The sequence below is a fragment of the Harpia harpyja genome, chromosome 1 (genome assembly GCF_026419915.1).
Source record: "Harpia harpyja isolate bHarHar1 chromosome 1, bHarHar1 primary haplotype, whole genome shotgun sequence".
In the NCBI taxonomy this organism is placed as follows: Eukaryota; Metazoa; Chordata; class Aves; order Accipitriformes; family Accipitridae; genus Harpia; species Harpia harpyja.
Window position 1 is genome coordinate 40,966,973 of NC_068940.1, and position 27,758 is coordinate 40,994,730.

Here is a 27,758-nt window from a genome sequence, read left to right on the forward strand (position 1 = left end):
TTGCTCCTGAACATCATGCCTTGGACAGGACAGAGTTCAGATGTCCTGTGCTTTTTGTACTCTTCTCCTGGCTGGTGCTCCTCTGTCTTTATGCTAGACCACTGATTTTTTTTTTTTTTTTTTTTTTTTCCCCCACCCCTAAGAATCCATATAACTTAATAAATGTTCATCTGTCCCGTGTTGTGGACGACGGGTCAGGAGAGCGATGTGTTTTCCCCCTGTGGATGGAAGAAGTGTGCTTGGAAATAACACTCTAGTTTTCCATTATGCCATTCCAGATTTTTGAAGAAGAAATTGGGTCTCATAACAGAGCAAAGCCATTTTATTTGTAAGAAATGAAGCTCTATGGTTAAGCCTTAGTGAGCAGACTAGCAGGGAATTCATTCACGCAATTCATGGCTGTGTGATAAATGACGGTGTCCTGGTGGAAATGGGAATTTTGAAACCCTAGAGTGATTTCTACCCAGCTTGTGCCATGCCTGGAGACTACTTGTTTCTAGACTTTATTAAATAATCAGCATTGGGAGTACAACACCTGGACTGATGCCGTTTCCTGACACAATTCCAGTTCTGCAGGCTAAATCTAGTCTGTTAAACTGGTAGGAATAAACTAATGGACCCTGGTGTAGCATGTGTTGTGCTGGGATCCATGTTGATCCTCAGCCTTCTGAGAGCTGTCCTCCTTGAAGCTGCCTCCATTCATTACACACTAGGTGGGTCCTCAGATACCTTATGGCAGTAATCTTGCAAACACAGCGAACGTTGTTGCTGTCTGGGTTGTCTTACCGTTATAGATGGAGAATTTGGCAGGAGGAAGAGGGTAAAGCTTTTGTAGCTTCACTCTGACTTGGTAAACAGAGTTGGGGCTTCTTTGGAGGGAGAGTAGGGAGAAGGGAATTAAATTTTATATCCCTTGGTATTTGCCACTGAAAGATAGTAATAATGTATTTGGATGCTTGGTGTGGAAGGTCACTGGGTAAGTGGGAAAGATTCCTTTGTGTTACGTCTGCAGAAAACAATGTCATTTATTACCCAAGGGCTTGCACCCAGAGACAGATCATGGCACTGTAGCAACATGTGTCATCCTCCCTGCGTGCTCGCGGTCCTGTGCTGGCGCATGGAGGCTTTCCAACACCTTCTGAGGGAGCTTTAAGAACCAAACTCAGGATTTCTGCTCTAGGGCTTGGCCCCTTTCTGTCTGCTCCTTGCCCCCACCCTCTTCTGGTGTCCTCTCCCTCCCAATTCTTTTTTTTTTTTTTTTTTTTTTTAAATGATTGTGCTATTGTGTGCATCAATATGCACATAGCCTGTCTTGTTTTTCTCTTGGACTGAAAGTGCAAAGCAAATCTGTTTATGGTCTTGGTGAGCTAATTCTTCCCCACCCTAGATTTTTAAATAGACTCTTTCTTTACCAAGCTTGCAGAGCTTGCAGGATGTATTGAAGTAATGGGAAAAATATGTTGTGTGTTAACCTTCCTTTTTTGTAAAACTTTGTTTACAACACCCTATTCCTAGCAGTGCATTTGGGAAGTGCATATCTGGATGCTGAAGCAAGTAGAAGACTTTGAAATAGGAAAACTGGAATTTAATGCATTCAAGGAGGAAATTTTTTGAGTTTTCAACTTTCAGCTCTTGGATTGTGGAGCAAAATCTAGTGAGCTGTGCTTAGTTGTCCCTTCAATTATTTAACTCTTCCTCCTGCAAATCCCAGTTCTCATGCTCAGCTGTTCCCTGGGCTGCCTGTTGCCTTCAAACAGGCTCCTCCAAAGCAGTCGTTGTCTCAGACCTTACAGATGAAGGTAGGACCAGAGAGGAATGCTCTTGGCGTGTAAATAGTCTGTTGGATTAAGGGCTCAGTGTGTCAGTGGTGTGTTGGAAGTGTTATTTTTACCTCCTGATTTCATCCTTCCTACGAATCAATCTCAGACCTGTCTGTTTAGGTTAACAACCTTTTCTATATCCTTGTGGGGGTTTGTAGAGTGCGGTCCTGCTGCGTGCACAGCATTTTCACCAGGGTGTTTTGGCTGCTGGGAGGCAGAGCTTAGCTCTGCTATGGGAGCACTAGAAAAGCCCCAGGGACACCACTGTCTGCGATGTCCAGCCGGTGGCTTGGCTCCCAGCACTTCTGTGGGAGCGCTCCTATAGCCTGCCTGCCCTGCTGCTGCACCTCCTCTCCTCAAAACCTGGCTGTTATTTATTTCTACTCTAACACTATGAGCTGCTTGTGACTGGCCACGGGGCGGGACCTCTGCATGGAGGTGGCCATTACATGTGCAAATGCACTTCTCCAGCCCGAGCTTTGTAGGGCAGATGTTGGCTTGGCTGAGGCCTCTGGGTACTCCTATAACATAAATAAGCAGCAGTAGGATTTCAAAGCAAGCAAATTTTTGACATAGTTGATGTTGTGTCTCTTCAGCCCTGTGTTTAGGGCAGATGGATCTGGAGGCCCATGGCTGCTAGTTGGTTCTTGTTGCTAATAACCTACTGGAGGTGCTTCTGCTAAGCTGGTTCTTGCAGAGGGCTGAGGGCTTCATGGCAGTCAAACGGTGTGGTTGTACTGGTGACAGGACCCATGGCGTGCAAAGCGTGTGGTGCTCTCACAAAACTGGGTGCTCTGCATGAAATCTCTGGTCCCAGCTACAGCATTGAACGTGCTCCTCACTAGGGTTTATGGTCAGGTGTTGTGGAGTGACAGCAAGGTCTTCTGGTGAGTAGCCTTAAAGCAAAAAAGGGGCAGGGTTATCATGCTCATATGACTGTGATCAGCTATTCTACCAAACAGCTGCCTCTGCTCTGCCAGTAAAGAAGAGATGGAGAAAAGATATATTTAATTTCCCCACCCTGAGAGAGAAATTTTTCCTGCAAGCAAACGTTCACCTGCAGATCTGCAGCGGAATGCAGAGTAAAGAATTCCCCACTCAAATGCTTTGCAAAGCAGAATTGACCTTTATCCCTTTAATTTGGTAGTGCTTGGCATTTTTTTTTCTGTAACACAGTCTTAGTGGAGGCAAAGTTCTCTCTTTTTTTTCTTTTTCTTCTCTCTTCCTGTTGAGCCGATGGAGTTTGGTGCTCCCTATGAAGGTGATGGTTGGGGGTTAGCACCAAATAATGCTCATCGTTCCCCAAGCAGGTGGCTGTAGCCCTGAGCGTGGAGCTGTGAAGCTGTTCTGGGATCTGACCGCAGCAGTCTACCTCTGTTTTCATTTTTGTATCTTCCCCAGTCAGTACGTGTAACTGTAAAGTTTTCCCAACTCGCAGCTCAAGACGCTGTTTTCCTGATGCCCTTGCATCCCCATCCCTCATCCCTCCCTTCCTACTCTTATTTCTTACTGACCTATCTGCTCAGGTCATGTATACAATACCAGTTTGACAAATTAAATTGCTTGTACACAGAAAGATGAGGCCCCTGGATGCTTAAATGCTGCATAAACGTCTTGGCTAAACCTGCACTAACTGTTTGACTGCCCCTCTGTGCAGCCTGCATTGTATTGCGTGAAAGGCAAATTCCATCCTGCATGGCCCTTTCCAAACCTATTGCCCAACACTTTCACTGTTTGTCATCAACTGAGAATTATCTGAGCTCTGTAGATATCCACGGATGTGGTTTAATTGTCTGTTGTATTAAAAATTGCATCTGTTTATCAGAATGATTTGGGGATGCCTGTTCCCGTTTGCATGTGCGTGGGCTTCTCCCCATGCTGGAGGTCAGAGGGGTTTGGGGCATGGAGCAGTGCTGCAGCCCGGGCTCTGCTGTTCCTCTGGGCTCTGTGAGCGAGGCAAGCTGCCCCCCAAGGCGGCACTGGGGTACGTGGGGAGGTGGTACTGCTGGGGCTCCAACAGCAGCAATCCCCACGCTGCAGACTCACAGGAGCAGCTGGCCTGGGTGCCACCGAGATGCCTTCAACCAGCCCTGCCTGGTGAGGGTACCCTGAAAGCAGGGAAGGCTCCAGCAAGGGCCATTTCTAGTTTCTGTGAATGGATTGGGGTATGCTGAGAGATGCTGTAGGCCAATTTTCTCTAGGAAGGCAAAGAACCGTGCCCGTGGCCCATGAAAGCATGGGAGAAGTGCATTCGGTTGTTTTTGTAGAACACAAACTGATGGCATGCCAGGTTCAAGGAGAGGTGTTGTGTGACGGGAAAGGCTTTTTCATGTTTGGCTCAGTGCTAAGGCTGCAATATGTTGTTTCATCTAGAGGTGTTTGTGAATGAAGATGCAAATCCAAGGTGAAACTCAGGAACTGGTAAGCGCTTACTCCCAGGAGGCCACCCTTCAAAACAACGCGATTAACTGCAGAGGAAAAATGCCTCCTTATCTCCCAGATTGATCTGGAGCCTTACAAGCACTTTGGTGGTTCAGCTGTCTGCAGGGGAGTTGTCTGTTCCAGCACACCAAACATGGTGCAAGTTTTATTTTATTTTATTTCCAGAACAACCCTTTGAGCATGTTGGGCTGGAAGGGAAACTCGTAATAAATCTCTGTGCCAATATAATTCAGCATAACCTCTTGGCAGTGCTTTTGTATGCAAACTGGGAGGGTTTCTGACTATAGGTGACCCATTAAAAGGATGATCTCTGATAAATAACTAGACTGGGGACTCACAAGTCCAGGGTTCAATTACTTGGTTTGCTATAAGCTTCCTGTGACCTTGGGCGAGTTATTTAAAATTGCTTTGTGCCTCATTTCCCTTTCTGTAACATGCCGGTAACAGCATTTCCCTTCCAGACAGGAGCTGTGGCAGTGGGAAGGCGGTCTGTACCCTTTTCCATAGCCAGTGTGTGAAGAACCTGGATGGAGTGGAAAGCATAACCATCTCACGGGCCTTTCTTCTGTTTTCCTGGAGAAAACAGAACAGGATGATCCATTTAAATGGTTTTATAGGTGCCTAGAGAGTGTGCTCTGTGAGATCCTGGGGCTCCCTGCATAACTGCAGACATGCACTAGCAAGGTGGTTGCTCCTTGAGCTGAGAAGCCTTCCTTAGCATTGCTTTCAGTTCTTCCTTTAGTTTTAAATCGATGGCTGGTTTGGGTAGAGCAGGTTTCTGGTGCTCCTTTGGCCTCGGCATGAAGTTTTCCTTTAACGTATTCTTCTGCGTTTGCTCCTGTGCTGCCTTTCTGCTTTAAACCCAGGTGGATGCTAGGGAGAGGTGATTGCTTTGTGAATAAAGGTGCTGGCGCATGGCGCTGCTCCCCACTGCAGTGTGTGGATGTATTGTACCTCGGGCAGATTGTTTCATCTCTCCCTGCTTCGCTTTCCTCCTTTCCAGCGGGGGGTAACAGTGCTGGCCACCCCTTTTACCACTTCCTAAATGTCAAGAGAGGCTTTCCAGCATCCCTGAAATGTGCTAAAACCGCCTGCTCCCGTGTTGTGCCAGGAACACCCCTTGCCATTCCCATGGGATAAGCCCAGGGGAAACCTCCATGTGACAGCCGCATCCGGGCGCTGGCAGGAGCTGCCTCCAGCTGCCTGCGTTTCAGGTGCAGCAGAGCTGCAGAAAGAGCGATGCTGAACCTCCTTTGTCCTGATGGCATGCAGCCCCTCTTCCCTCTGCAAGAGCCTGAGGGTCCAGTGGTGGATCCAGGAGAGCTGCTGGCCTGAGACCCCTGCCTCGTGTCAGCGACCGAACTGCAGCCGGTGTGGGATGCAGTGGTTGAGTAGGTGGAAACGAGCGTCTTTGAGATGTGGCAGAAAATCAAGCCTTGTGGTGTTTGGGTGTGGGTAAAAATGCTTCTGGGGAATATCTAACTCTCCAGAAATAATGAAAAGACAGATATCTATATTTCCCTCTGGTCATATAGTTGGGTTCAATGGCTTCTGCAGGCTGTTGAGAAGCACACGAAAGCAACTTCGCAGCAGAGTGTAACTTGGGGCCAGCTCTTTCATCTTTGGTGTGAATATCTGTCATATGAAATTGTTATCACATGTGCAAGAGGCATGGCTCAGCAGTTGGGAAAATCCATCTCTTTTGGACAGAAGCTTTGCTTTCATCTCTGTTCTGCCATTCCCAAAACCCAAAACCCCAAGCCCTTTCCTCTTCAAGATATCTTGAGTTACTTAATGATGTGCCGGGTGGGATGCTGCAAGGCTGGGCAGCTGGCAGTGTGTGCTCTCCAGGGCAGGGTAACAGGTTGGGCCTGCTTTGAGACCAGGGGGTTGTAAATCTCAGACTACAGGTAGGTCTGCCAGCTCTTCCCTCAGACTCTGCCTGTAGCTGGGAACCCTCCTGCAGTAAAACTGTGTCTTGGAACAGCAAGCCTGACACTGGTAAAAGGGAAGAAATCAAATTGTCAGTATAGGGGATGTGGTATCTTCAGGCACTTATCCTGTCTAACCTTCTTCTGTTACCCTTGTGGTTTGTGTGATCCTCACGCTGGGACAACACACGTTTAAGGCTGTAGACTTTTCCTCAAGTTGTGGGTCTTGTAATCATTCAAGCTGCGTTGTGCATTGGGGAGGGTGAGCTTCGTACTGGCGTGTGTGTGTATGGAAGTTCACATGGACGTGTGACTTTTGAGAGTCTTCGGAGTTGTCTCATGGAGGATCCTAAAAAGAGATGCTCTGGGGAAAGGCTCAGCAAGCATCCCTTGGGGAGAAGCTAAAATGCCGTGGAAATAACTGCTGGCAGAGGAAGGGAAGGATGAGGAGAAGATGCAAGGCAATGAAGAGGCTAGCAGCAATTTCATAACATAGATGATCCCGTGAATGGTTTCAGAACATCTGTATGCTCTGGGGGACAGTAAGTGGTGTGTTGCTCACTGTAAGCTGAATAGCCTCCTATGAGCAAGGCTTGGCTGGCAGGGAGCTGCAGTCCCCTGGGACCTTGCCCAAGATGGCAACTTGTGTAACATAAAAGGTGATGGTATCTTCTTTGCTAGCGGCTTTTCACCACTCACCAGCACTTGCCAGGTGGTGATGAGACTTGTGCCTGATTTTAGAAGGGGAGAGAGGATGAAGGGTATGGATAGGAGCAGCTGGCCCTGAATTTTGGGTGCTGCCCCTAGCGATTGCCAAGTCCTTTTGATATGAAAGCAGATGGTCTAGAAGAACCTCAAAAAAAGTGGCAGTATAGCTCTTCAGTGTTTTGGACAGTGCCACAAAACACTTTCCCAGGTGTCGCTGGAAGGTACGTACAGTTTTACAGCATTAATCCAGGGAGGGTTCACTTAACAAACCCTGTCATTGGGCTGCTCTGCCTGATCCCGTCTGCTTGGGTAAGCAGCTTGACGCAAAGATTTGTGTGATTGATCTTAAGAGCATTACTCTTGTGGGGTTTCACTGCGAAGCTACCTTGTCTGCTTCCGACTTGACTGGGGACAAGTCCCACAGACTGTGAACACGTCTTCCCCTTGCTCCCCTGACACTGTAGACCTCTATTTGCTTCACCCTTTGCAGGCAGGTGATTATGGACTTGTGTACGGCAGGAGTTCCTGCTGTCCTGAGCTTTATCCAGCGTGACATGCTGTCATTTTGGTGCATTATCATTAAGATGCTTCCAAGCCTGCTCTCTCCCAGCCCAAGGAAGAAAGCAGGTGCCTGGAGGACCGTGTTCTGCTAACATGACTATGATCTGGACTGCTGCCCTAGAAATGAAAGGCTCTATCATGCCATCACCAAGCCCCTGAGCCAGCTGGTCATCCCCATTCCTGTATTTGCAGACTGCCTGCTGACACAGCATAAAACATTATTTTTACATTATCATCCCCTGCACTGACTCCTCCTGCAGTTTAGTTTATCCTGCTGTTTTCTTAGTTATGTTAAACAGGGTTAATAATGTATACTGTGCCATTCACCCTAATGATGATGATGAATGTTTTAGACTGGTGTAATGAGACTACCCTTCATTCCTTTCTGAAAAAGGAGAAGGAAGTCTTGATTTCTGTTTCTCTGAGGTTATAAAAAAGGCCGCGATGCTTTTGGTGGTGTAAATGAGGAATATTTCTGTTATCCATGGTATACTTTGCAAGGAGAACTTTTCCATGTTCAGTTGAAGGGCTGGCAAATTATCGATTCCTGAAAGACAGCTTTTCTCCAAAGCCTTCAAATAGGCAAAATGATTTTTTTTTTATAATTGACTCTTATTTCATTTCATTCCTTGGTTATTCTCTTATTCCTATGGAAGGATCTTGTTCCTATCCTGCTAGTCTTCCACCCAGTCTCATCTGACTCACACAATTGTTTGCAAAGGGTGGAATGATTTCAAGGGGGCAAAATGCAACAGTTGGCTCTCCTTTAAGGAGCGTAATGATAGAAAACAGGCACAAATCCTTTCCCTGTTTTCTCCCATCACTACCCTTTATGTCACCTGTCTGCATGTCTGATTTGGGCAAATAAAGCAGCTATTAGTAAACTCTATTTGCTGTTGTCACAGGAAGGGCCAAAAAGTCCTGGGACCTGTCTACATTTATGGTTTGGTTTTTTTCTTCTTTCTCTTTTTTGAGCAATTCATATGAATTTTTGAAAGAAGTATTTCAAAATACTTGAGAATACATTGAGAAAGAGACTCAACGGTCTCTGTAGATCACACAAGTGGCCAGAAAGCTGTTCTGTACCCATGCAGCAGAAGGTTATAGGAAGCAGGAGCTTGGTACTGACAGGCAGCTTTGCCTGTCTGGTGAAGAACTGATGGAAACTCTTTGCTGGGAGTGGGGGGGTTGGCCCAGATGTCCTGTAGTGGTCCCTCCCAGCTTGAGTTGTTATATGTTTCTATGGCACCCACAAAGGCCCCAAAATAGGACACTGGGGAGATGAGCCAGCAACGCGGCTCAGCAAAGGCCTTAATTCTGCAAAGGGGGCTGCGGAGAGCTCTTTGGAAAATCAAGTGGTGTCATTCTTTCAAGGTGAGCCAGCACCCACTTGCGTGGACAGGACAGGGGTTTCTACCACGTGGGCTGAGAACATGGGAGCAAGACCCAAACACACATGGCAGGAGCCCTTGGGGTTGGCACATTGCTGTCAAAACCCAGAGCTGCCGCTCTCCTCTGCAGGTCTGCCCTAAGCAGGCAATGAGCTGGGGCGGTGAGGTGGTAGCAGGCCTCTTTGCACTTCTATGAACCTATAAAATATTTAGAAAACTCATCTAATACAGCTGTTGGAGATGTACTAGTAACTTCACACCTGGCTGTATGCACAGAAAGCAGGGATTTCCTTGGGTTGTAATTTCTACGGGTGTATTTTTGAAGCTTATGGCCGAGACCTGAAGACAGGTTCGGTATGGCTTGGCGGTAATTGGGCAGTATTTGCATAATGATAGTAATTTCCTTGTTCTTATTTCCTAAATTTGGTTTACAAGACCATACTGCAATGTGACTTAAAGCTGTAAGTATTTGTCTCTGTTGGCAGTTCAAAATGTAGTATTAGCTGTGACTCTTTACAGAAATAAGTGTTCAGTGTTGGAGCTAATTGAATAATATGATGGTGTTTGTATCTTAATCTTCCAAATAGCTCTCAAGTTCGCTACATTGATGTCTGAAAGGCTTAAAAATAATAAACTCCATTGTATAGAGCTTTGAATACAGAGTGGAGGCTTAGTAATTGCTGGCAGTTCATGGGCAGACTCGCTAACACATGGCAAGGAAGCAATTCTCCCAGCATGCCTGAATTTTTTAAAAGAATCTCCTCATATCAAGGCCTTGTGATCCACAAATTAATGAGCACATCAATATTTTGAATAGAGGCTTGCAGGAGACCTCAGTCCAAACCCCCAAACCCTTTATTTGGGCCATCATACTGTTTTAAAACACCTCTTGTCTTCCTCATCAGTCTGCCAAAAGCTCTTTCCATCCCCCAGCTATTGAGCAGGGTAGGTGGAGTGGGCTGGTGAGCTCGTCTTCCAGCCAGCAAGAGACTCCCCCGGCTGGCAGTCGGCAGAGAGCTGAAGTCCTGAGTCCCTGTCCCCTGTAGGAAAGCAACAACCCAACTACCAACCTTCCACCCTTCAGAGGAAGGGGAAAATAACCCAAATACTTAGTGGTTTGGGGTTTTTTTTAAATGGTGTTCAAAAAATGAGGTTCCTGGGGATTCAAGTGTCAAAGGGAGAGCTCTGAAAGCAGGGATCTGGCTTTGCTGATTTTTCTCAGAAGATGGCTATAGTTCCCCTGCATCCTTGTGAATGAATTTTTAAATGAGGAGTTGCAGAAGGCAGCTAAGGAAAAGGTTGGTTAGACCAGCAGGCATGATTTAAAAAACAAATAAACAAAAAAATGGGAGAGGGAAAGGAAGAGAGCATTATTTGTTTATCACAACTGTACTTGAAACTAATTTTAAATGTCTGTCTTCTGAGAATAAGGAAATTCCTTTAGCTTCCAGCAGTAAATAACTGGGATGCTTTCAGCTTACAGCTGACCTGCAGAGGATGGTGAGTTTTCAACTCAAAAAAAGAATTGACTCTCCAGTAAGGACAATCCATTCCAAGTAATGCAACTAAACAGCTGGAGGAAGAGGAGAGTCCTGACAAGCACGGTTCATATCACAAATAACCCTTGAACTTTGTTCTGTATCTCTGTGTACTGTCCAGGGTGGCTTGACAAATGGTTTTGAACAAATACAGTTTTCAAACCAGAAAGCTGATGACAAGTATTGCATTTGGCTGGCAGGTGCACAATTCAGACACCTGGATCTTGCCCACAGAGATCTCAAATGAAATCCAAATCCATTTTTCTCTTACTAGAAATCCTAAAAGAAATGGTGAGTATTTCAGAGAAAGGGAAAAGGTTGTCCCCTATGAGCTCTTGGGGGTCAGTGGATGAGGGTTTGGTGGTAGGGATGATGTAGTTCTCCATGCCTGCTCTTCTTGGCAGCTGAGTGGTGGAGCACCTAATGTTGGCTGTAGTGAGGAGGACTTCGGAAGCTCGGCTTCTCATCAGGCATATTTCAGCCAAAGGTTTGGGCATTAGGATGCTGAGCGCTCTTAATGGTCTGCCCTGCTCTATGTCAGCAGGACCTCTTGGGAAGTGGGGACTTCTGGAAGTCTGTCACTTATGTAGGTACTAAAAAGGAGCTGGATTTTTTTGGAAAATGGTGTTCCAGCTGAAGGAGCTGAACACTTGCCAGACTGACCATATGCTTCTGAAGTTCTTGTGGTTCAATGCTTTAGGCCACGGTATTGTCTATTTAAGGCAATGGAAGAAAACCCTGTGCCACTCTTGCAGAGTAGGTATGTGAACTGTAAGCATAGGGACCAAATGGTAGTTTTAGAATTAGATGGTGTCCCTAATTTCCCTCTTCAGTTTCAAGTGGATGCAGCATTCTTCACTTACAGTCTCAACTGTTGTGTTGCATTGTTGTATGGTGTTGAACATCTGCCCCTTCCAGCCACAAAAGTGGCTGTGTTCCAGTGGTGGGTGGTTTCTTTCTATTCAGGGATCCTCTGAGGCCTGGAAAAGCTTGAGTATTAGGCATGACATACTGTCAACTGCTGCAGATCCCCTTGGCTCCCCTCCTTCCAACATCTGCAAGGCCAGAGTTGGCCATCTTGGTTTGTCCATGCCCAATGCATAGCACAGAAAGACCCTGACCCTACCAGCTGCTGCTGCTGAACAGGGAGTGGGGCCTCACCAGGAACCTGTCTATCCAATGCCAAAAAAATTTGTGGTCCCAGCTTCTAGAAGAGGAGAGGGAAGGTCTGTCATCAGCTCCCTAGGGAGGGCTGTGTTGCTGGGACCACAGTGCCAGGGACCTTCCCCACCCATAGCACCCTCGCTAGTGGATGCTCAGCCTCCATGCAGCAGCTCAGCTCTAGTGGTGTCGTCGTGCTGCGTGGCAGGGAAAGGAGCAGGCAAAGCAGCAGACGGAGCAGCCGTGGCACCCAGCAAACTTCTGCAGGAGTACCTTGCCCCACATTAAAAAATGGTTGGGATGCTAGAGCAGAGCCTGGGGGGACAAGGTGCCAGTCCCACGCAGAGGTCTCAGCCCAGTATTTCTTTCCCCCAGCATTGTGCTGGTGATTGACTGGCGTTTGCTTGGCAAAAGCCTTTTGAATATTCATTTGGCTGATGGGAGATGAGAGTATGGTAGCTCCTTGAAATCAGCTTGGGGAGGGGAAGCAAATAAAACTGCCTTTTTCTTGCTTCTAGTGCTACTTGAACTCTCTCAAATGCCTACTTCAAATGGATAAATGATTGCGGAGACCTCACCCTACCTAACAAGCCTGCTCTTTTTGTAGCAAAAATTATAGTGCCTGCATACTTGCCATCCTCATTCAAAAGCCCATTCCTCATTAATATCACTTTATACATATTATTGCAGCTCAAAATGCCATTCCTCTTCTCCCCACCCATTTCCTTGACTGGTTGTGACATACAGGAACTACACCCAGTGCTTGACTCGCCTCTCCTGACCTTTTGTAACTTGGCTCCAAACTCCTTTTTTTGGGTCTTTTGCAAAACACTGTCAGAAGGGAAAAATCCTTTGTTAAAACACAGCCAACTCCTGCCTCAACGTGGAACAGTTTGTTCTGCTAAAAGAATGAGCCAGTTCAGTGAGCAGAAAAACATTGCCATAAACCAGCGGACTCAATAAGCTGCAAAAGCCATCGGCTGTGCTCAAGGTCTGAAAGGGCGACTCTGAAGCAGGATTCAGGGGGGGGAATCCACGATCCCAACCTGCCAGACCCCGTTTCCTTGCTTTCAGCCGAAGTATTTTGCAGTTGTCTTTTTGGTTATAGCAACTGTAAGTGGGGGAATGGGAGCTGATGCTGAGCCAGAACGTAACACAGCATTTGAAGCTAGCATATTGCGAAAGGGCACGGTGGATGAAGTAATCCAAAAATGCTCAGCTGGGAAGGGGCTGCAGCACTCTACTAGTCTTCAGTCTGTGCTGCAGATGATCAGCTCCAGCGCCCTACGCTTGCTGTCTGGTACTATTTAGTAGCTCGGTTTAGTCCTTCCCACCCACATCTTGTTTTAAAGCTCTGGACACTCTTTATTTCCCTGGAATTGCTGCAGGTCTGTCCCTTACGTGGCCACTCGGTAACTGGTGATCAGTCTGTCTTCAGCAAGCATTTCTTCGTTGCACAAGGGACTTGGATGCTTGGTGAGAAAACTGTGTGATCCCCTAGCAGGCTGTTGGGTTTTTGGTTCTGCAGCGGGATCATTTTGGTGCTGGTATAAAAGCTGACGCTGTTTTTCTTTTAACAATAAAAGTTGTGCTAGCATCTAGAGCTGTGGTTCCCGAATTTGGGGGTGGTGGCCTCCAAATAGGGTCACCCATATGGAGGTGGATGTGCCAACCTGGAAGTGGGGTTGTGAGCAAAAGTGCTTCAGAAACACAGGCTCAGAGACTTCCCCCGAAATGACTCTGTGGGACTGGGCAGGCTGCAGCAGCATTGAGAGCACAGTGGGCTTCTATGCTTTGTGTGCTCAGTTACCATCCGGGTGCTCATACCTGTGGACTCCTCACCAGCTGGGCTGAGCATTTCCTGCTGATTTAAAAGACTCGAGTACCCTCGTCAGAAATTTAACAGGGACCAAGATCTACCTCTGGTTCTCATTTTGGTTTAGGAACCGGGAGTCTTTACTCTGAGCTCCCTGATAGTTTTTTGGCTTAGAGCCAGTGCAGCAATTTCAGATAATAAGAACAACTATATTTTAGGTGTAACCTACCCCTTTTCACACGCATTCCAAAAGGCTGCATCTGCCAAAGCTGGTCTTGCCCTACCTAAATGGTGATGCTTGATAATAAGCTCTAAGTGTGGGATTGCAAGGCATGTAGCAAGTCCCAACGTGATGTGGCAGAATATTACTGACCTGCGTGGGGCTGTTTGAGGTGCCTGTGATCAAGCTGCAATCACAAACAAATCCCTGACAATGCAAGCAAAAAGAAAACCTCCTAGAGAAAGCACAAGGGACTGAAATCGGAGTTCCTGTGCATTTATAAACATGACCGATGTTCTCATACTGTCCTGTTCAGGCACAAACCAACCCGCTGGTATTCACCAGCTGAGTGTGAGGTGATGGGAGACCCAGATACCGATGAGCTGAGGGACTTCTTGAAGCTCCATTAATGCTATCTGGTGTCCTCTGCTGGTAGCATTAACCTCGGAGCTGGCTCTGTTGAGAGATGATTATCTGTCTGCTGGACCTTTTCCTTTGGGGGAACGCCAGGAATGTTTTGCAGCATGGGCAAAATGTGAGGATTGAATCTATGGATGTAGGTCCCTGGGATGCTGGGACTGTGAACCCTGCTAAGGTAGTGTAACTTGGAGCAAATCTGTAATGAAGCCTCTGTGCCAAAAGAGATTATTATTTTTTTGGAAGATGTTAATGGTACGATTGCGTAACATTTATTTTGTGCTTGATCAAATGGATGAGGGCAGAGGAAAAGGAGTGAGTGAATTAATGTTAGTGATGTTCAAACAGAAGCATGCAAAGCTCCGAGGGATGATCAGTGGTTTTGTTTTGATGTGTGGTGTTGTGTGGGGTTTTTTTTGTTTTTTTTTTTTTATTCCTGACATCCTCATGAAATATAGCACGCAGGCTTGTCTCTAAGGGGGGCACATTGCCAATAGTCTAAAGGTTATATTATCCTAGTGACCTATTTTTATACTCTAATCGCGTTCTGTTTCAGCCACCCCTTTCTAGCCTTCCATCTTGCTCAGTTTTGTGCTCCTCTGAAAAAAAAGTGGAGATAATTACCATTAGTCCCTGAGTGCGAAGGCAGCAAGCCAGCCTCTACCCAGGTAACCACGGCAAAGGCAAGTTACTGCTGTTATGGAAGCACGAGAGCAATCCGAAAACACAGCTCGTAAATGGGTGACGACTTGAAACGGGGCGAGGAGGAGTGTTGTGGGGCAGAGGAGAGAGATCTTAAAGGCAAATTTTAAATGGAGAAGTACAGCAGTTTGTAGAAAGGCGAAATTTTAATGAATAGCTCTGTTTAACTAGCCTAAATGGAAAAGACGCTTTTCTACTCTAGGCCTGCCAAGTAATGGAGAATGAATACGATTGTTTGGTCAACCGGCTTCCACTGCCTTTAAACTGTACCCACATTTTCAAAGCTGGGCTTAAGCTACAAAGCACCCTGACCAGTCGACATAAAGAGAAATTGTTCCTTAGTACAAATGTTGACTATGTGATGCTGCTTGAAGCTCGAAACTGCTGAAATTTGTACATGTGTTTGTACATTTGTGCAGTGCAAAATAATAAGATGTGAAGAGACTTTTCTTGCCTGCGTGGCTTCTCTCGGGCTGCGGTTATTTTATTGCTGGTTGCTTTCTCTGTTCTTGTTGAGAGCACCTGAATTTTGAGTGCCTGCAGTGTTAGTGCAGTAGCGATCTGCTCTGGAGGGGAAAATCTCATTAACTGTTCATTCACGGGAACTTGCAGTCCAGTACAGGGTTAAACCCCCCCAAAATCAAGTGTGTCACGACCTTGGTCTGCATTATGGACCAATCTCTGAGTGGCAGATGCTACCTATAGGTGCAAGCCCTAGGCAAGGGCATGGCATGGAGATGTGCACCGATTACTGGGAGCCAGCATGATGCTCTGCTGCTGGCATTTTTAGGCTGCTGGAGATGATCCCACCCCGTGACTTCCCTTCCAGCTGCAGGCTTTGCAAAGTTACTCCGGGAGGATGCTGGACCCCAGCTAGCCGGCACGCACAGCCACAGACTGGGAAGATAGGAGGTCAGTCCTGCCAAATCTTGCCTTTTCTTCTCTGTTAGAGAGCTATGCTGCCGCAGCTAAAAGAGAGGTCCCATCTGCACCTGGAAGTTGGGATTTGCTCTGGAGAGGTGGGCTGTTCCTTGTAACTGTGTCTGTCCCTATTGAATCACAGGGATGTAGCCTGGAGAGGTCTTTGCTGAGTTGCCAGAGCGTGTCCCTGGGATGGATTAGCAATAGCTGCCCTGTTCCTGGCAGGGGACTGTGTCCTCGAAGCTGTTGGTGATGCTGCTGTATGCCCTTTCCCCACGCTTTGTTACGTTTTTGTTGTAATCAAAGCCTGTGACTCCAAGTCCATGGCAGTGAAACCCAGGTTAGAGCTGGTGTGGGGCAGCCTCTGCCCAGGGAACAAGCCTTTGCCCCTTCTCACCTGGGTCTGGAGGGTGCAGGAGCCTCCAGCCTTCCTCTCTTCTGCCAGCCCATACTGGGCACATTTTGGCAATAAATTAATAAAACTGGTGAAACTCCTACATGACTTCTCATGAAGAGACTCCGAATGCAGAACAAATGTTAATGCCCAACTGAAGAGAAATAGAATCCCGGGACTGCCGTGGCTGGCAACAGAGGCAGCCATGGGGCTGTGCCTCTCGTACACCTGCACTTGCCGCTGCGTGGACCTGTTTTTCCTCCCCTCCCCAGCACCAAGGTAAATGCACCCAGTCCCAGGCTACTGAGCTGGCACCCAGCGCTGCCTGGAGCAAACGGGGTGTCTGCTGTGGTGGGGGGAACCTGCTGTGAAGCATGGTGGGATTTCCCTCTGGGGTGCTTGATGTTGGGAAGGGGAAGGCTGCTCGGGTCTGGGTGCTGCAGAGAGCACCCACTCATTGGTGCTGGCCACAGGGATCTTTTGTTTACTGGCCTTTACTTGCTAATTACCGGTGGGGAGATGGGAAGTCATCTGTGGACTTCCCAAAGACAGACGTGCATCTTCTGGGCCTGGCTGGAGGTAGAGCCCAAAGGGGAGACACAAAAAATCTCAAACGTCAACTTTTTTTTTTCCTCTTTTGATCCCCCCCATATTATGGTATCAGCTGGGGCCTGCAGAGTTTCAGCTTGAAAACAAACCGCTATTATTTAAAGTGCCAATATTGTGCTTGGCTTAGTATGAGACAGAAACATCAACTTTGTCTCTGACCTGGGGAGTGTGTCTGCCTGCCTAGCAGGCACCAAAAGTGTTGAGAAAACTGTTATTTTGCTTCTATTTTGCTGTTGATTTTTTAAAATTTTTTTATGTGAGCATTCACTCTTCAGCAGAGCTGCATCAAACACCGGAGCCCACAATAGAGCACGTAGCCAACCTACGTGTCCACGTGGAGCCTTGTCCCCGCTGTGAGCATTGGGCACCTAGGGCTGGCTGGGCTGGGGGCAGAGAAGGGCAACTGTCCTGTTGTCCCCATGCCCGGGCAGTGGGACCGGAGCTGCTGTGCCCGGCTGTGCGCTGGCTGGCCGGTGATGCTGCCTGGTGGGTTTTCTGGTTGTTGTTTCTAGGCGAGGTTTGCAAAAGGTCACAAAAATTAATCTTCTAACTGGGGACCTTGGCACTATGCGGAATGAATGTTTTGCATTAACAACCTAACTCATTAATTCACTGAAACATTTAAAACCAAACCAGTTATATCCAGCCAAGCTGGAAAAAGCTGAAAGTTCATACTCAGCAGTGCAAATTTCGAAACCTCCTTTTGTTAATCTCTGCAGAAGTAAATTTTCTGAAATTGCTAGGCTCACTTTGACCGGTCTCAGCATTGTTTTCCTCAGTGGAGGCAAAGCTGCTCTGCAGAGGGGGTTAGTGGTGTGTACCTGGACCCGCCGATGGGGATGGGAAGGTTCCTGTGCTGGGGAGGAAGGAGGGTTGGTAGAGGGAGTGTTGCAGGAGGGGAATGCTCATAGCAGCATTGCAGGTTTTGGGTTGTCTCTAGCAGAAATGCTGCACTGTTCTCATAGATTGGGACCCCAGATTTAACAGTTTCCATCTTCCTCCTCTATTATTATGTTCTGAATGGCTGGGGTAGTTGAAATCACCGCCTAGCACATCTTGTGGTGCTCCTTCTACTTGTTCTACTTGTTTGTAAGCTGGAGGTGGGTCGCCAGCGTGTGGCCTTTGTTCGCCTCCTGCGCGGAGGAGAGACGGGCAGATGCGGGCAGGGCAGTAGCCTGCAGTTCCGCTGCCCTTGCCGCTGGCTCCATGTACGGGGCTTGTCACTTCTGAGCCGCAACCCTTGAGAAACTGATGGATGGCCACCAACCTTGCTGTCCCTGTAGCCATGATATGGTGATAACAGTGTAAAATTGCATCTACCAGTGGAGCAGAGCCTTCCCTTGGTGACTTTTTTTTAACTGTGTTAAGTTGGGTGCTGCGCAGATGAGCAATCACGGCCGTACGTCAAGGATGGGGAACCCCAACCCAACCCAAGCTGTTCACCTGGTTTCATGCCTGCCTTGTGCAATGGCCAGGCTGCTCGTCCCTGTCACAGGAGTGGGGGGTGCATAGTTGTCTCGCTGTCCGTGTGAGTGAACACACATCAGCCCCAGGGTCAGTTCCTGGTGCTTTAGATATGAGAGAAACGTACCCCCAGCCACATATTGGGCTGGGATCTGACCTGGCCAAAGGAGCCTTTGGGCTGCCTTTCCTTCCAGCATTAGTTTCTCTGGGAGCATCACTGAGACCAAATTGGTTTGACTCTGCTTTAAGTCAGTGTTCCCTCAAATTTCCAACAGCAGTGGCAGGTTTAGGTGGACAGGTCATTTGACCTGCTTACTCTGCTACCTCACTATTAAATTAGCAGGTATAAATTAAATAGGAACCATCAATTTAAGTACAATCCCTTTGTCTTCCTGGCTGCCGGGTAGCTATTCCGTTCAGCTAATGTCTCTTTGCTCCAGTTCATCATAAAATAACACACAGGAAATCAAGTTCTTCACACATGGCTGTACAAATTAGTCTGAGACATTCGCAGTGGTGGTATACTGAGCTCTGCTGTAAGGCTGGTTTTTAATTGATTAATTTTTCTGCCATTAATTTACCCTATCCATTAAAACAGCCTCACTTACTTTAATGACGGAGAAATCGGTGAATTATCCATTCTGTTATATATTAGTGGTGTATTAAAGTATTAGTGCATTCCAGAAGGTGAGCAGTGAATAAAACATGCTCCAAACATGCAGTTATGCAACTGTTCCATGGAAATGAAATGGACGAACAGTACACTTGATTAATTTTTTTTCCCCACTAAATTGGCACTGTGATTCACTTCCAGCTAAATCTGCAATCTGTGTTCTCAGGTGGCATTAATATTGGAGCCCCAGCAGGAGAGCTTTGGCGGCTGGGGCCGCTTTGATTGCATTTTTAACAAAAGTTGTTGGAGAGAGAACGGAGCTTGATGCAAATGTGCTGGTAAATGAAATGCAGAGCTTTTAGGTTCTCCATAGGTGGGTCAGGCCATTCACATTTACCCAAAATAATAGTGATGGCGTGCTTGGGGGAGGCACTCCGCTAACGTGGCACAATGGGGGTCTTTGTGTGTCTCCGTTGCTCTGTATCAAATTTACTCTGTTGACAGATAAAAATCATCTTTTTGATATCTGGCAACTCCATAAACACTAGGTAAGGTCTGTCTGGGACTAGAGCTGTCATGGTAATGGAGACTCTGGAACTGGATCTCTATCAGGAGTTTGGTGGAAATGAAAAAGCTTGCAGAGGGCCCAGCAGTTTCTCCCTGGCCTGTGTTAGAGCTGCAGAATAAAATTAAATAAGAATTCCCTTTTACCGTTGCTTCCCTGACACGAAACTCCTCTCAGCCTTTAAAGTATATTTTGTAGCCTTCAGGCTGGTCTTATTGTTTTTTTCCTAATTGACTGGACTTGGAAAGGTCATCGTACCCTGCTAGATTGTGTAATATTTAACTTAGCATCAAAAATTAGGATCTTGGGATTGGTGTCAAATGGATGCTGTTCCCCTCTGAATAGCAAAGCCCATTCATAGTCATCCAACTATTCGAGTTGCTAATGCTAATGAATAACTTTCTGGCCCTCTGCAGAGGGAAAGACTACCCACGAAAAGGTGGGATGAGAGTGGCATAAAGCAGGTATTGAAAGCATGCAACTCACACTGTCTAAATCCAGATCACAGCTTTAATACCTTTTTTTATTTATAGATTTTTTTTTAAAAGTTATAATTTCTAGCTTTTCATGAAGCTTTAGCATAGCAAACAGTCTTTTCTGATGCCAAGTTCAGTGATGACTAACACTATTTACAGGACTGTTTTGTAATCTCAGATCAGCCCACATTAACGGGAAGTTACGTTTTCCCGTCAGTCTTTTAAACGGTGCCTGAGAGTTGCTGAGGCCAGAGTCGGCCATCCGGGCTCTCCTGTTTGGAAAAAATTATGTCAGCTTTCAGAACAAGTTTTTTAAAATTTTCTAATGAAGTTAGGGAAGTCAAATTGTACTTCCTCCATTTCATTTTTTGCATTAGGACCTTTCACTCCTCTGTTCTAAAAGCTACTGACAAAAATAAGCAGAGGAGGTATTGCATAAGCACCGCAAAGTCATTTGCCCGATCTGCATTTCTCAGTGCATGAGATCAGCTCAGAATATCTGATATGAGAAAGCTACTGGTGCACAACTGCTGTAGCTGATAGGAGTTACCTCTGTGAGTCATCTGGTAGGATGGTAAGTTGGTCTCTTTTTTTTTTTTTTTTTAAGTTCAAGTTTTTATGAGTGTTTTTATAAAGCTCCATTGCTGTTACTGTAAATCCAAGGAAAATCTGGCACAGAGTCTTTGTAATATGAATCAGTGCATCCATATGCTTCCAAGTGACCTTGCAATCTGGAAAAATACCATTTTATCCCTGTGTTTAAAAGGAAAAAAAGCAGAGTTTCTGTATAAAAGGTTGACAGAGGGGTGAAGGCAGAGATGTTGCTCCCTCAGATGTGCTGCCTTCCCTGTCATTGGGACCGTCACAAGGCAAGTGACTCCTGGTGCCAGCTATAGCAGACAGCTTTACTGCACTCCGGTCGTGATCTCAGGCACAGAGCATCAGCCGTGCAGATGGCAAAGCTACATCAGGCCAGGAATAAGGTTGTGGCTAATGCCGTGGCCTTCAACAGGCTGGAGTAGATTGGGAACTGCTTTAGCTTCAGAACAAGGAAAAAAAAAAAAAAAAATAGAAGGGGGGGGCAAAAAAAAAAAGGAATTTTTTTTTCTTGTGCCAGATCTCTGGTCACCCCAAGCCCAGAAAAATGGGCTTGTGTTGCAGAGAAATTGCACTTTCTTAGGAAGTATGCCCAGTACACTGAGTTGTGTGAATGCCAAAAGCTGCAAAGGTGGTGGGAGGGGAAGGCTGGGAGCCCGGAACATGTGTGTGATGCTGCCCTTGAGTTTTGGGGCCTTACCTTCTCCTGCAGCTCCAGCTGAAGACTCAACAGATGCTGTTAAAACAGCATCAAAGTGTGCATGGGGTGGAGAGGCAATCTCACAAATGCTTTGCAGGCTTGCTCTGCAAAGAGGGCTAAAATATATGGACCTGGCTGCAGCCTCCTTGCTCCCTGCAGCAGAACTCCAGGCGTCTCTGCAGGCAGAGGCCCTTGGCACAGACACGGTGCTTTGAGCTGGTGAGAAGCTTCCCGACAGGATGGCTGGAAAATGCCAATTTTGAAGAAATCAGAACATTCTGTGGGGAACGTGTTGATTTTTCATCAGGTTTTTCTGATGGAAAGCAGGTGGTTTTCCCAGGGTGACCGTGCTTGATATCGCCTCCTGCATGCTGCTGAGCTGGGAGCCTGGGTGCGCAGGGAGCCCAGGCACTGCTCTCCCTGCTGAAACACCGGTGACGGGTCTTGGCAGGGCAGGGTGAGGGGAAATTTCGGTGGTTTTCCTCCTCAAATGAGAATTTGATGTGGGCTGTAAAAGAGGCATGTTTGTGTGTTTGTTTTTTGAACAAGTAATTCACAGGTTGTATGTGTGAAAATACAGTAAATCCAAGGTCAGGTTAAATTTTTCCAGCAAAAGAGGCTGAAAATGATTTATTGAGTGAAACAGCTAAATACCAGGACAGTTGTGCTTTGTCTAATGCCAAGAGAACTAACCCCTCCTCCCTCTCCCTTGTCTTCAGGTTCAGTGGCAAATATGAACATTTGTCAATATTTGACAACTCTTTTGGACATCACGAATATGCTGGAATCTAGACCACAGAGCACTTGCAATAGCGCTTTTTAAATTTGAATTTAATGTAAATGAAAGAAAAATAATCATCTGGATCAATTGTAGTGATGGCTAGCAAAAGAAAATCCACAACTCCCTGCATGATACCAGTAAAAACACTGGTGCTTCAGGAGACTGAACTGGACGCTGTAGAAGATGATCGTGAAGGAACGCAACAAGATGCTCCTGTGGAAGGGCCAGCAGCTAGTGATGCTGGTGCCAGTAACAGTAATAATGGAGCTTTGTCTAATGGGCACCGTGGTATTGCTGATAGTGACACTTATATCTGCAAGTCTTGTGACTTTGGATCTCAAGATGTTCATCACTTCTTTGGGCACTTGGACTCTGAGCACTTAGACTTTAGCAAGGACCCTGCCTTTGCATGTGTTGCGTGCAACTTTCTGGCAAATAGCCATGAAGGGCTCTCGCACCACAATGCAGAGTCGCACGCTGGCGAAACGAGCTTCATCTGGAGGGTGGCTAAGCAGGACAATCATACAACTGTGGAGCAAAGTCTCTGTGAGGCCGCCAGCAGGCATGACCTTCCGGGAGAGGTCCCTGAAGAAGGGGTGGATGGCCAGTCTGAAATTATCATTACTAAAACCCCCATCATGAAGATAATGAAAGGTAAACCGGAGGCCAAAAAAATCCACACACTGAAGGAGAATGTGTCAAGTCAGCTGGGCGGTGAGTCGGAGGTGAAAGATGGAGAGCATTCATTCCCAAACGGGTCCGTGCCGGTCAGTCAGCCCACTGCAAGTTCAACAAAATCATCTCATATAGTGAATGGCTCCATCATAGGAAACATGCCTGTTCTGCAGGCAGGTGTTGCACAACTTGTGTCACTGCAGCAGCAACCCCCGTTGCATCAGCAGCTACCTACGTCCAAGTCTCTTCCCAAGGTGATGATTCCTCTGAGCAGCATTCCAACGTACAACGCCGCCATGGACTCCAACAGCTTCCTGAAAAACTCTTTCCACAAGTTCCCCTACCCCACCAAAGCTGAGCTCTGCTACTTGACTGTGGTGACGAAGTACCCAGAAGAGCAGCTGAAGATCTGGTTCACTGCCCAGAGGTTGAAGCAAGGCATCAGCTGGTCACCAGAGGAGATCGAAGATGCCAGGAAGAAGATGTTCAACACCGTTATTCAGTCTGTGCCGCAACCCACCATTACAGTTTTGAACACGCCTCTGGTTGCAAATCCTGGGAGCGTCCCCCATCTTATTCAGGCAACTTTACCGGGCCACGTGGTGGGGCAGCCGGAGGGGACGGGGGGGCTGCTGGTCACACAGCCCATCATGGCAAACGGGTTGAAGGGCACCAGCTCCTCCTTCACCTTAGCGGTGACTTCTGTCCCCAAGCCGCAGCCGGCAGCACAGCACAGCACGGTGAGCTCCAGCAACGCATCGGGGGTGAAGGTGGTCAACAGCGGCCAGTCGCTGCTCACTGCCTGCCCAGCGATCTCCTCGCAGACCTTCCTGGATCCCAACGTCTACAAAAACAAGAAGTCCCACGAGCAGCTCTCGGCCTTGAAAGGCAGCTTCTGCAGAAATCAATTCCCTGGCCAGGCCGAAGTCGAGCGGCTGACAAAAATCACGGGCCTTTCCACCAAGGAGATTCGAAAATGGTTCAGTGATAGGAGGTACCACTACAGGAACGTGAGAGGCGGCCGGGCCGTCTTCCCTGGAGACAGCGCTCTCGATTCCCTGCCCGAAATAACCCTCGATGTCTCGCCCAGAGGAGCCGAGCTGAGCCCCGCAGCGGCGGCGGCCGCACCGGCCCCTCACCACCCGCCGCGGCGGCAGTCATGGCACCAGGCGCCCGACTTCACGCCAACCAAGTACAAAGAGCGGGCACCGGAGCAGCTGAAAGCCCTGGAGAGCAGTTTTGCCCAAAATCCCCTTCCTGCGGAGGAAGAGGTGAACCGCCTGAGGGGGGAAACGAAGATGACGCGGAGGGAGATTGATAGCTGGTTCTCGGAGAGGAGGAAGAAGAAGGTGGCAGAGGAAAATAAGAAAGTGGAGGAGGCAGCTCGGCAGGAGGAGGAGGAGGCGGAAAATGGTGGTGGGGAAGGGGAAGACTCCTCGGATGAGCTGAGGGCCACAAGCGAAAACGGCTCAGTCGACGCCTCCGGCAACAACCCGAACTCGATGGAGCGGAAAGTGAGTCCCATCAAAATCAACCTGAAGAACCTGCGAGTGACCGAGTCCAACGGCAAAAGCGAGTTACCAGGGGCTGGCACAAACGAGAAAGGGGATGGCAGCTCCAGCCGGCTGCCCACCCCTCTGAAAACCAAACTGAACTTTAAAAAAACAGCCCAGCAGCGGCATCTGCTGAAGCAAATGTTTGTGCAGACCCAGCGGCCCACGAACCAGGAGTACGACGCCATCGTTTCCCAGACGGGTCTGCCGCGGGCCGAGGTCATTCGCTGGTTCGGGGACAGCCGGTACGGCTACAAGAACGGGCAGCTGAAGTGGTATGAGAACTACAGGCGGGGGGTTTTCCCCCCGGGGCTGGTGGAGGTCAGCCCCACCGGTCGGGAGGTGCTGGAGGACTACTATGAGAAGCACAAGGGGCTGCGGGAGGAGGACCTGCCCGGCCTCTGCGAGCGCTCCCACCTCAGCGCCCAGCAGCTCAAGGTGTGGTTTGCGGTGAAGGCGGAGGAGGACAGCAGGGGCACCGTCCCCGAGGAGGCCTGCGCCAGCGAGACGTCGGGAAGCCGGAAAGGGCTGTGCGAAGCCAGCTCGGAGGTGTCGGAGAGCAGCGAGTCGTGGGAGCCGGGTGGACGGGAAGGCGGTGCTGGGACCCCCGATGCCCCCGGCCCGCCACCTGCCGCGCGGCTCGGTAAGACCCCCGCCTCGGGCAGGGCTGGCTCCCCGGGAGGGTTTGGGCGAGCGTGGGGCACTGAGCGTTTCCCATTTGGGAAACTGAGGCTTTAGGGAAGGGCTTAGTGTCCGCTCCTGCTGATTGGGATTTAACTGAGGAAGCGGTGAGGAAACCCCAGGGAAGGAGGATGAGGAGGGTCCGGTGAGATGCCGTGAGTGCTGCTGCCTGCCCACCCCTGCCTGCCTTGGTCACTGGATGCTGGCTCCGCTCTGAAGCCAAATCCTGGCTTTACTTTAAGCCTAAGTAAAACCAGCAGGAGTGTCTGGTCCCTTTACCTGCCTCGGAGGCAGGTGGCCCTTGGGTTTATTTATGAAGGGGATGGGTATTTGGGAAGGAGGGGGCCTGGCTGCTGTCCCCCATGCCACAGGCTCCTTCCATGCCTCCCCCTGGCCTCAGGCAGCAGATGTAACCCGTGCCTGCCTGCACAGGCAAGAGCTTCCTCCATTCCCTCTCCCACCACCAGCCCTCCAGATGTGAGCACCCTTCTTTGGTGTGGGGCAAGGCTTCGGTGTTTAAGATGGAGGCTGCAAAGAGGGAGAGGACATGGAGGGTTGTTTACAGCTGCTGGCCCTACCCCTCCTCCAGGACTGACTTCTGAAAGGCGTGTGTGTGTGCACGTGTGTGTGGAGGAGAGGTGGTTTCCAAGCCCTCCGTGGGCTCTTCAGAAGTGCAGCTGGGGGCCGTTTCCTCCCTGGCTGGGTTCCCACCAGATGGGGATGGCCGAGTGCTTGCCCTGTCCCACCGCGGGCTGCACAGCCCCTCGCCTGCTCCATGCACGCAGTCCCTTGCTGGCGTGCTGGGCAGCTGGGATCTTCTCCAGCCCCGCTGCCTTGCTTTGGAGCCTCCCACACACTTCCGCCATGGCTGCAGGCCTTAAAAACAAAACCAAAAAAAAATTTAAAAAAATCCACTAAAATTCATTGCTTCCCTGCCCTGTCTAACGCAGAGGAGATGGAGTGTGGGTTTAAATGGGGCCCTGCCCTTCTTGCAGCTGAGAGGTCTGGATGTCTGCTGCCCTGTGCACCTTGCTGGGGAGCGGCTGCGGCTGCAGGAGTGGGCTGGGGAGGCATTGCAGTGGGAATAGTTTGGGGAAGGGTGGTGGGCCAGCTTTTGTGCCTGTGCCAGGGCAATGGCCGTGCCCCTGCTAGCACCCTCTGAGCGGGGCTTTATGCCACCCAGAGCGAGGTGGTCCCGTCACCCCCCTGTGGCACAGAGGCAGGATGTGCCCAGTGAGGGTGCACAGCTTCAGACTGCTGCGGGCTGCATCCCGCCTTAGCCCTGCCACTGGCCAAAGCCCAGCTCCACTCCTTTGAGGATTTTTAGATTTCCTGGCCCCTCTGAATAGGGCTGGCCTTTCTCCACAGCTGACTCCAAGGCTCCCAATTTTGCCCATCCCGAGGCACTCCTGTACCCCTTCCTCCCCACCCAGCACCCCACCTGGGTTACAGGCCCCTGCAGCAAGCCAGAGCATCTCTGACGCCTGTGTTCTTTTTCAGAAACAGACTGAACTCAAACCACCAGCTTTGGAGGATCTGCTCTTATCCTTGAGAAGAAATTTTTGGTCTTTAAAAACCCATGGGCCAGCCTGATGCAAACCTCAGGAGCAGCACATGGTGATAAAGCACTGCCATAAATGAGACCTTTGAGCACAGCACACGAGAGAGCGCGCGTGCAAAAACTGGGCACGCACTTAGTGCAGAGCGCTCTCGGTGGCCCAGCCAAGGAGGTGGCTGAGAGCTGGCGGAGGCGGAGGCTCAGCTCGCACCCAGGAAATAGGATGCTTTTGTTTGCTTTCCAGTGGACAGACTTTCAGATTTCATATTCATATACCGATGCCTACAGCTGCCTATACAAGCATAACGAATCTCAGACATTGTGTAAACAAGGTCATTGCTTAGATATGGACTATCATGGCACAGTACTTTTTTCTTTTTTTTTTTTTTTCATCTGTCCGTTAAGGTGTTTGTTCTCTAAAGGTTAGCATGGCTGCATATATCCTCTCCGCTCTTTCTGGTCCTTAAGCCCTGGCAACGAAGGGCTTTGCGGGCACGCAAGTGTGTATGTGTGTGTTAGGAAAGGAAAGGTATTTGAGAAGAAAACTGCCAGTCTTGCATTAAAGTCCGGTGGGAGTTGAGTGAGATTTTCATCCCTACAGATGAGGTTAGATTTAGCATTGCATACTCTCCAGTAAGTAACAGGTTCCCAGACACAGACAACCCAGGAGATGGAGTTTGGTGTCATTTGTCCCTTGCTGGCTAGAATATTTTGCCCTGCGCTCCTGGAGACCGACTGTAGCAGGCTATTAAATCTCCAAGTCTCCCTTTAATCACTGAGAACTAGCACATAATAATTTTTCCATACTGACCTGGAATCCTTTTCATTGTTCAGAGAGAACAAGCTGTTCTTCAGAGAACAAACGCAGAGAATACGCAGCATTGCTGTGAGTGGTTCAAGTCATTGTTGTCTCCAAGGGATCAGCGAGGCAGCAGCTCTTCTACAATCAGGAAGTTTCCCTCTTGCAGCCCTACATGACAGATCCTCCTGCAGCAGTGCTGGTAACTTCAAGTGTTTGCTCCAGTCTTTTTTTTTTTTTTTTTCCCTTTTTCTTTTCCCCCCCTTTTTTTTTCTTTCCAGTCTATCTGCAATAGTTCTGGAGAAACAGTAAAATAAATTTCGCAGTTAACCTTCCTGCTTCCCGGTACCTGTACATTTTTAATGAGCCCAATGTCTTGGGTGGTTGCTGTGTGATGCAACTACTTAAAGATTTTTTTAATATTCTCTTCTAATAGAAAACAAGGTCTAGAAGGGAAACTCTTGAGCTGAATAGTCCAGCCAAATGCTGTGTCAGACCATTCTGTCACAAACTAATCAAATCCCAGTTCAAAATTGGTTCCATGTCTTGCCTTCACTTTTGCTCTTGGAAGGCTATTCCAGAACTTCACTGCCTTTGAATGGTTAGAAACTTTATTTAAATTTCTAGCTTGAATTAATTCGTGGCCAGTTCATTCCTGGTTTGTT

The 27,758-nt window shown here is 48.3% G+C and overlaps 1 protein-coding gene across 3 annotated transcripts in view; it reads left to right on the forward strand.

Moving 5' to 3' along the window:
* ZHX3 (zinc fingers and homeoboxes 3) overlaps positions 1 to 27,363 on the forward strand; it is a 46,916-nt gene extending 19,553 nt beyond the window's left edge. Inside the window, exons 3-5 of one of the 3 annotated variants that reach the window (XR_008235530.1) lie at positions 21,766 to 24,698; positions 26,237 to 26,626; positions 27,129 to 27,363. Coding sequence is in view for 2 of the 3 variants with exons in the window: in XM_052789445.1 (XP_052645405.1) it covers positions 21,923 to 24,698; positions 27,129 to 27,184 (2,832 nt within the window). In the remaining variant the exon portion in view is untranslated. Of the gene's footprint in view, positions 1 to 21,765; positions 24,699 to 26,236 lie in introns of all 3 variants that reach the window. The other 2 variants (XM_052789454.1, XM_052789445.1) reach the window with 2 other exon arrangements.
* Positions 27,364 to 27,758: the final 395 nt, after the last annotated feature.